The following is a 9,528-nucleotide window of genomic DNA, read 5'->3' on the forward strand; positions in this document are numbered from 1 at the left end:
AGTACGTCTTGCGTGCCCCCTGTATTCCCCTGATTATTAATAATTGAGTCCGAATCTTGTAGAGTTCCATGAGGTAGTAATAATATCTCCTTGATCCTCTAGCATATGCCAAAACCTTCATGCATGATGATAATTATGGTATAATTTTCCTCTCCCTTTTCTGCGCAGGAGCAGTAGCGTCTCTGCTTGCCTCTGGAGTGTGCACTGAGCTTCCCCGCTGAAGTAAACAGGTTGTTTAGCATACTGACATGGGCTGTTCAGGGTGCTTCTAAACATGTTTGTGCTATCACGAGCAGACATACAGCATCACATTGTTTTTATTCTGTCACAACGCAGTACATAGAGCGAACCTCAGGTCTCTGCATTTACAAGATTGTGTAAACAATGGAAGGGTGCTTACTGGGACCAGTGCTCTGCTGGAGGCCCCTCGTGTCTCCATTATAATGCTGTGAAAAGATGGATCGTTTAACCAGCCACAGCTGCTGAAAGTGTCAAGTCCACATTATTCTAACGTGCAATTAATTTGACTGCTTTCATCGATAACAGCCCATTTCTAAATGGAACAATGCAAAAGAGTCCTGAAGGATTTAAACAAGTACACACAAGTACACACACACACACACACACACACACACACAAGCTTTTTTCTCACTGTGCGCACTGGCAGTGGAATCATTATCATCTTCGTGTCAGGAACACCTGCAGAAAGGTTAATAGTGAAAACCGCAGAGCAAAGCAGCAGCATTAGCACTTAATCCAGCCTTCCCCACTGAGGCTGTTTGTGCTGGAGGCAGAGCTGCAGCTGGATAAGAAAGAGGTGAAGAGGGTGAGAAATTGATGGAGTGAGAGAGAAAGGGGTGGGAGCGAAAGAGAGAATGGAGGTGAAGCGTCGAATGACTCACCCTGTGTAAGTGCGTATCCAACAGCTCCATAAAGTGGTAGGCCACCTCCACACTAATGAGCTCACTGCACAGTCATAAGCACTTGCATTCACTCCGGGCCTCCCCTTCAACACTTCCACGCCAACATTCCTACTTGCTCATAACGAAGGTTCGGACATGTGCGCCCACGCGCATACACGCACCCACACAAAACCCACACCCGCACACACACACACACACACACATTCACATGCACAAACGGATGCACGCAGCATATAAAAGTACAGGCACTTAAGTGTAAATTCTTTCCGCATACCTATGGCAGGTTGAGAAATGTTAATAAGAAACTTATCTGTAAACACATGCCACGGTGACAAGTGTTTCTAGAGTAACCGAGCCCTCTATGCATTTGTCTGAAGTGTATATAGGTGCTACCAAAGCCAACAAGCCTGTCTATATTCTCGGGGACTCTGTCCACACTCCTGATAGGTGTGCCAGCCAGAGTGACACCCGAGCTGGCTATCACTTAATCTTTACAGCAATCCACTTGTGAGCCATTCGGACTCATCTATTATTCAATGGTCAGAGTTTGCATTTCATGGACGGCAAGCCGACGGAGAAAAACAAGCGGGAGGCACCGCAGTTTGGCGTAACGGCAGACAGGATGGAAGACGGCTGCGCGACACACGCAGGGTGAGTCGCCAGCTGCCACTAAGGGTCTTAAGAAAGATTTTCGAGAAGGGTAAGAGTACGCGTCGCTCTCTTGGCTTGCACCAGGCGAGCTTATTCAGATTCACCGATAACCTCTCGGTAAGTGGTAATGTCCTGTTAAAAGACCTGATGGGTATCACACTGATTAAATGACAAGAGAAAATCTTGTATTTCAAAGCCTTAAACGACATGAAAAAAAAAACAAAAAACATGAAATGATTATATTACTTTATGTTGGGCTTTCCCTCCAAACCACACGGACACAGTGAGAGATATACAAGCAGTGTGATGCTCGCCCGGACTGAAGAGCATCCCATACAGTAGCACATGCAGGGCCAGGTCAGAGGCACATGGAAACACACAGCTGTAGAGTGAAATGTTCTTATTCCAGGAAGACTTTTAGCATGTTCATACAGTGAGTGGTGTTACTGATGTTTGCTGCGATAAAAAAGGGTGCCGTATCTTTTTGCGACTTTACGATTCCCACATACTGACGCCACTCTGTTCAGTTCACGCGTCGTTCTGTTCTCTTCCACCGAGACTGTTCCACAGAGCTTTAGTAAGGGTGAGAGCTCAACACAGGTAGTGATTGAGCTAGAACAGTCTCAGGAAGAGCCGGAATCCAGAGAACCGCCTCAGGAACAGCCTCAATCCAGAAGAGTAGAGGAAGAATTTAAACCAGAGGAAGAGCCTCAGGAACAGCCAAAATCCGGAAAAGGAGAGCAGCAGCCCGCACTGGAAGAAGAGCCTTATCCCATAAATACAGTGCAAGGCTTTGAATCTTTGCCTACAAACACAGAGAGTATGTGTGTATACATGCGTGTATTGTTCCTCTTCAATTAATATATTACATCAGCCATTGTTGTGAGTGTACTTGCAATTCATTTTTGTCATCCTATAAATTTAACCCAACTGAAGATAATGAGTTTACGTTATTAAAGTTTCAACATCTGTCAACATTGTTATGGACGTAGCAGCCCCTCAAAAGGCTGAATGCTTGTTTCAGTTTATTACAATTATTAGGAGGAGGTGTGGTGTTGAACTAAGCTGAAATCCCTCTTTAGGGGTTGCCTTGGAGATCTGCTGGTACTGCGTTAAATGCATTCCTGTCGAGGAGCTGAACACACCACAGATACCACGTTGGTGTACATGGGCTCCTGGGTTCGGTTTCGCTGTCCTCCTATGACTTTTATATCGTGTTTCAACCATTTCAGTGGGTTGTAAATTATGTATCTGAAGCAGCAGTACATAGCACCAACTCTCCATTTGGCATATGTCCCCTAGATGGTGCTGTCTTGTTAGCATTTTGTTGCAGCTGCAGCTGGAGAAGGTACCTTTGACACTGGTCTGCGGTGACAATCGCTTGAGGTACCAGCAAGACCCCAGGCCTCACTTTGGAGTGGCCCACTCTTCACATTCCACACCTTTCCCCCTGTGGGGCCGAGAGGGACCCAGAGAGACGAAAACAGACACTGAAGGAGAGGGAGCAGACTCACTTAGCAGTTGCCCATACTGCCATCTGGAGCTTCCTCCCGAAACACTATGCTGGCATGAGGTAAACACACACACACACAAACACGGGCACAAGTGTCTGCATGCTCACGTATCCCCACAAATGAACAATTAAGCTTAAAAAAGGGGCAAGAGATGCATAATTGCGCTGACGTGGCCCACATTAATAGCTGAACGAACCATTTCCTAAATGCGTTTTCTATTCACTTCCATGAACCTTTTATCATTTAATTGGCTATTCTGATAATCTTTTCCTACGTGGGTTTGATTTTTCTTTTATCCCTCTTCCTTCACAGGAAAAATGTCTGTTATTTGCAGGCACGAGAAAGGATGCGTGAAATTAAATGTCAAGGGGAGAGAGGTCAGGTTTATGATTCAGTTAGATCAGAAGTAAGCCTGTGGGAAGCACCCAATTTGGGCAGCCATAACCAGTTCATTTATTTTACATAAAAAGCTGTCAGCTGTTGTAGAGTACTCCCTAAAAACTGCAAACCATTTAACACTTACACACTATATTATTAGATACATTTGGTACATTTGATAGACCATGTTATTGACTGCATTTGTCAAACTGCTTGCTGTCTTTTCGTGGTGAAGATTTTCACTTCATATAAAATCCTTTTTTCTCTTGTAATATGTCATTTCACATCCCAATAATGAAGAAATGAAACATATGAAACATATGAATTCATTTAATTTGTATTATTAGTTTCATGGTCCCTGAAAACTATATTGTACATCTTGCTAAGATATGCATACATTAAGATTTGAAATAAAATTCTTATAAAACCTCTTATTCAATATTATTAAACTGTCCTAACATAATAGATCTATCAACACTACATTTTAAAGTCTTTACATGATATTACAACTGATGCCACTGCAAAAATGGACTGCAATTGATGTACCAGTGTACGGAGATGCACTGGCCCATTTTTTGCCTTGGTTCACAGAGGACCAGATGGCCAGTATCTTGACACTTATGGGGGATCAATTTTTGATTAAACTAGTTAAACTCAAACACCAAGTTTGATGCCAAAAGAAGTTGCCTGTTATCACAGGGAGAGCTGATTAGCATATGCGGAAAACATACATTTAAAATGGTCTGTCTCCATCACGCCTTACACACACACACACACACACACACACACACACACACAACTATCAGTTTGGAAGTTTGCTTAAAGAACACCCTTCCATTTGGGCTGACAGGCAAGCTTAAACTGATAAGGTGAAACCGAAGAGAAGTGAAAAGATGAAGAATGGCAAGAAAGAAACAACAGAGGAGATAGCCGAACGAGAGCTGGACGGATCTGGCCCGCAGTTGTTGGGCTGGCCCTGCCTGCCTGACCAAGACCACTGCCAGGCCTTGTTGGTGTGCCATCACTGGTGACGGGTGATGATGTGTTCGCCGCAGCTCTGGTGCGTCCTTCCACTTCAAGGGGCACAGAGTGCGGCGCTCTTACCAGCGGGCCTCCCTGTGCTCCACCCGTGTTCTAGACCGCCACCTGGAGGTGCTGGAATTGCGTCTGGGCCCCCCACACAGCGGCCTGACAACGCGCCGGCTGCAGGCCGCCCTCAGGGCCCTCCTGGAGGGGCCGAGTAAAGCCGGGGCGCGGCTACGCTCTCACCCTCTGCCACATGGAGCTGGACCACAGCATTTGGGTGCGTAGCGTCCGGAACAGTATAGTACGCAGCCTGACATTCTTCTGTCAGTGGGAGGGATCCCATTTGGGTCACCTGGGTCTGCAGGGGGCTCTTCTGACCCTCAGCCATGGCATGAAGCTTCTGGAGGCAGCGACTGTGGAACAGGAGCATCGTCGCTGTCGCAGCGCTCAAGCCGGGATGCTCTCCCTGGATCTGCAGGACTTCTTCTCTAGCTCGGTCACCATCCCTGACAGCAGGGCTTTCCTGAGGGTCATGTGGCACTTCAGGGGCCTGGAGAGCCTGAGCCTTGGCTACAGCTGCGTGAGCAACAAGCTGCTGGAGACTCTGGCCTTGTCTTGCGGGAAGGTGGCAGGGGCCGGCTGAAGCCAGAGAGGTGGTGTGGGGAATCTCCGCTCCCTCTCCCCGTGGTGTGACCAGGACAGGTCCCATGCTCAGGTGGTGTCTGGCATGGCCTGGGCTCTGCTGGCTCAGAGCTGCGCCATGCTAGGGGTTCACGTCCACGTGGAGCACATCAACACAGACCAACTTGGACGTAACCCTGCTGCAGGAGTGCCTGTCCGTCTGCTCCTTCAGCGTATCCAGCTGCTGCTACGAGCTACGGGATTGGAGTGCCAAACCTTTCTGCAGTGATTTCTTATCTATGTACAGAAATCGGCTTCAGGCTGGCAGAGAAATTGGCTTAATGGTAGAATAGTTATTGAAGTGTGGCTTGTTGAGTACATTTTAAGGAGATAAATATCAAATCATATAGCAGAAATCCACAAGCCTCAATATTTAATACCAGCTAAAAGAACAAAACAACAACAAAATCAACAACTATTTTTGAATACAAAAACACACAAATTCTCAACTAAAACACAATCGTCCATTAAGAAAGGAAGACATGGGGAAGATGTCAGCACAAAATAACTAATGCCTAGATACTCAACAACATGCCATACAATTTAATGTGTGCTAAAGCCTCAACACTACACTACTCCTCTGGGGCAGAAGCTGAGCCTAGACCTGAATATCTGTCACGAGTCTCTGGATGGCAAGTTGAGTGAATTTGCGCTGACGTGCAAGTGCCTGGTTTAACTGAAGGCCTGGGCTTTCCTTCACACTAGCTTTATGAACTTCCTGCTGCAAGGCAACCTGGAAAAGAAGTGTGCATTCAAAACTGGCAACGTGAGTTCCACACAGCTGTGGTGACACAGCTCAACATAAGCCTACATGGTAGAAAACTATAATTGTACAAATGTGCTTCTTCCAAAGTATGATGTTAAGCATTTTTGCTAGTTTAGTTAATACGTATTACCAATACATTCAAATTGTTTGCTAGCTTGCTGAAGACAGAAAATATTAAAAGAACATGCATGTTCGCTCCTCAGTATATGAGCTGAATCTGATGCTGTAAAATTGGATATGATTCAGAAGATACTGTGAGGAGGACGTGTTTTCGTGAGCCAGGTCAGGATATACACCTGCGAGGAAGACACACAAGAGGAAGAGCAGCGGCTCAACGTGTACCGGTGCCTCATCGACACATATCTGAAGTGTTCGGCCACCATTTATCCCGCTGCGTGACTACATGGCAACCAGCAACAAAGGCCCACATCCATCCATGAGTCAGAAAGCATGTCAAAATAAATTGTAAATCCATCTTGCCCTTGTCAGTCACTCCTGTCATGCTTGCTACCACACACTCCTCAGTGAGGGCTCTTGTAATTCAGGAATCCGTGAATAACATGGCACTTCTTCTTGTAAAAAAAAAAGGGAAAAAAATAAGTATATGCAGACGTTATGCTTATTTCAGTAAAGCTTCATATTTTTAGTACGCTAACCAATTTTTCCCAGCAAAACGACTCGCTAACGCGAAACCTGCAGCTTTAACACGATCGGCTGACAGATTGCTAATATTAAGTAGCTGGAATATTTTAATAAATTAAGTAAATAATATACATAGACCAATGACCGAGCCACTCGTCTTCCACCTGCTGTAATATTCAGCAGCAGCCATAGTGGCGTGTCAGCGGCTGTGTCGGTACCGTCCTAGACAAGCGTACGTTGTTTAGTCGTCTTATTTGGTAAACGCACGCACGGTGATTTTGTTCGCTTGTCTGCGGTTAGAAGTTACCAGTAAAATGTCGTCCTTGTACAAGCCGTTTTCCGTTTCAGACGGACCGTGTAGAGATGCGATTTTCAGACGGGGATGCAGATCACAGCAGCATCCCGCAGCGTCGACCCCGAGTGCGCCGCCGTGTCTGCGTGCCGGCGTAGCGGGTAGTTTGAGCTCCATTCGCAGCGTTTGCGCTGGAAAAAGGAGTTTAGCAGCGGCCGCGATAGGCGGGAGGAAAGTCACTCACCCGGGAAAAGCGATTCTTGCAGGTAAAATGCTTTATAATGTGCACGCAATGCGAGTAAGCGCCGTTTGTTTTGGTTGGTGGCTTGTCAGGGCTCCCTACTTGCGTCGTTCGCCACATGACCGCACCGGCGCTGGCTCAAATGTCTGCGGACCCGTTGAACGACAAGGGTGCGATACCCGTGACCTTTTACAAAACGCCTGGGTGTTGTAGTGCTTGCGAGGCTCTGTCGCTGGCCAACGACTTTAGCACGTCCTGCGTTGGCTTAGCTAGCGTGAGTTGGCCTCCTGTTGTCTTGCCGGTGACGTTATTAAGACTGGCCCTGGCTTTATCATCATTTACCTGCCACTGGGCCCAGACCTGAGGAACTGCTAAAAAACACAAGGCAACAATTACTTTGGCAATAAACAGGCTCGGGTTTTTGATTTGGATAATGAGAGAATCACTAGCAGATTCAAAAATGGCCCTTAAAAGTAAAGAAAGTGTCCCCCCCCCAATAAACAAACAGGGCAACAACAACAACAACCACAACAACAAAACACACAACAAACACTGATAATAAATAAAAGATTAAAATCAATTTTATCTTTGGCCCATCTGCTTTGCTGACTATTCCTGGTGACGGTCTGTATACAGGTGGCATTGCAGGAGCCATTGAGATCTGCATCACCTTCCCCACAGAGTACATAAAGACCCAGCTGCAGCTGGACGAGAGGGCCAACCCCCCTCGGTTCAGAGGGATAGGTAAGGAGAACCAGTCTGCTGCAGCACTTTATTTATGGCCCGAGTCAGAGATTTGCTTGGACTGATGCCACACTGGCAGCAGGACCCTGCCAGGTGCCTCTGTTTTCATACCCACGCCTGCAGTGATTAGTAGCTGAGGCTTTAAATATTTAAGAGTCTGAAAATGTTGAACATGTGGATTTAAACGGTGTGCGCTTAGGAGACTGTGTGAGGCTAACGGTACAGGACCATGGTCTGCGAGGGCTGTATAGAGGACTCAGCTCACTGCTCTACGGCTCTATCCCCAAGTCTGCGGTCCGGTAAGACAATATGGAGGACCATATTTCCAGAGCCATTTTACATGGCAGGATTCCTTCCTTTTAACCTCCTCTCTTGTGGTCATTCAATGCCAGGTTTGGGATATTTGAAGTTCTCAGCAACCCAATGCGAGATGCCAGTGGTCGGCTGGATAACACTCGCAGCTGGCTGTGTGGGCTTGGGGCAGGCGTCGCTGAGGCCGTGCTGGTGGTCTGCCCAATGGAGACTCTCAAGGTTGGACCAATTCACACATTGTCTTGCTCACCTGAACTGTGGTAAAAAAAAACCAAAAAAACCCAAACACATCCATGATGCTCTACAGTACTTTGCTATTCCAGGAATGACTTGCGCTTTATTTGAAATGCACTAAACATGTTTTGTGGGAAAACCTACTGAAATAAACGAACATTAAACTTCTTAACTAAATGTCTCCCTGTTGTTGCAGGTGAAGCTGATCCACGACCAGTGCTCTCTTCAGCCACGGTACAGAGGATTCTTCCATGGTGTGCGTGAAATCATCCGTGATCAAGGTTTAAGCTGGACAAAATGTGGCTTCTTCTGTGGCACCTGTTTATAAACAGCCATGGCATTTGAAATATGTACTGTAACAACTGTCCTGTCTTGGCAGGGGTTCGTGGGACATACCAGGGTCTGACTGCAACAATACTGAAACAGGGGTCCAACCAAGCGATACGCTTTTATGTCATGAACCTTCTACGCAACTGGTACAAAGGTAAGTGAACCAACGCAACTGCACTCAAAGTTGTTGACCAAATAATGGGTCATGATATTTAATATAATTTTAACAAAGACCAGATATTTGATGCTCTTGGTTCTGTACCCAGGCGATGACCCAACACGCGATATGCACCCACTAGTCACAGCCATATTTGGCGCAACAGCAGGGGCAGCGAGTGTGTTTGGAAACACACCCCTGGATGTGGTAAAGACCAGGATGCAGGTATACTGCTCTGCATTTGCGAGCTTTACATTCAAAATGAGAGCCATTTGAGTTTTTTCAGGCCAATATACAAGTTGGTGATTTTTTCCCCCTATTTATAGGGTTTGGAAGCCCATCGTTATAAGAACACTCTAGACTGTGCTTTCCAGATACTGAAAAACGAGGGGCCTCAAGCGTATGCATTTTCTTAGCATTGTTAACCATCTTCAACGTCTTAACACATGTCCATTTCCCCCCTCTAACATGGCTTTCCATATGTCATAGCTTCTATAAAGGGACGGTACCGCGGCTAGGCCGGGTGTGCCTCGACGTGGCCATCGTCTTTGTCCTGTACGAGGAGGTCGTCAAGCTTCTGAACAACGCGTGGCCAACTGACTGAGAGGGGTCACCCGCTGCCCAACTAGAGAGGGCG

The 9,528-nt window shown here is 46.6% G+C and overlaps 1 protein-coding gene across 1 annotated transcript; it reads left to right on the forward strand.

Annotated features, from left to right (window-relative positions):
- The first annotated feature begins 6,880 nt into the window (after positions 1–6,880).
- slc25a1a (solute carrier family 25 member 1a) lies at positions 6,881–9,505 on the forward strand. Its single transcript, XM_027024751.2, has 9 exons — positions 6,881–7,139; positions 7,751–7,858; positions 8,058–8,157; positions 8,251–8,389; positions 8,601–8,685; positions 8,784–8,888; positions 9,001–9,116; positions 9,218–9,291; positions 9,381–9,505. Exons 1-9 carry the CDS (start codon positions 6,896–6,898, stop codon positions 9,493–9,495), a joined length of 1,086 nt encoding a protein of 361 aa, XP_026880552.1. The 5' UTR covers positions 6,881–6,895; the 3' UTR covers positions 9,496–9,505.
- The last annotated feature ends 23 nt before the right edge of the window (positions 9,506–9,528 follow it).

Source organism: Electrophorus electricus, chromosome 17 (assembly GCF_013358815.1).
Source record: "Electrophorus electricus isolate fEleEle1 chromosome 17, fEleEle1.pri, whole genome shotgun sequence".
In the NCBI taxonomy this organism is placed as follows: domain Eukaryota; kingdom Metazoa; phylum Chordata; class Actinopteri; order Gymnotiformes; family Gymnotidae; genus Electrophorus; species Electrophorus electricus.

Coding starts and splice junctions, on each gene's coding strand:
- slc25a1a (XM_027024751.2), top strand. CDS start 6,896: ATGTCGTCCTTGTACAAGCCGTTTTCCGTTTCAGACGGACCGTGTAGA. Junction 8,390..8,600: donor GCCCAATGGAGACTCTCAAG/GTTGGACCAATT, acceptor CTGTTGTTGCAG/GTGAAGCTGATCCACGACCA. Junction 9,117..9,217: donor TGGTAAAGACCAGGATGCAG/GTATACTGCTCT, acceptor CCCTATTTATAG/GGTTTGGAAGCCCATCGTTA.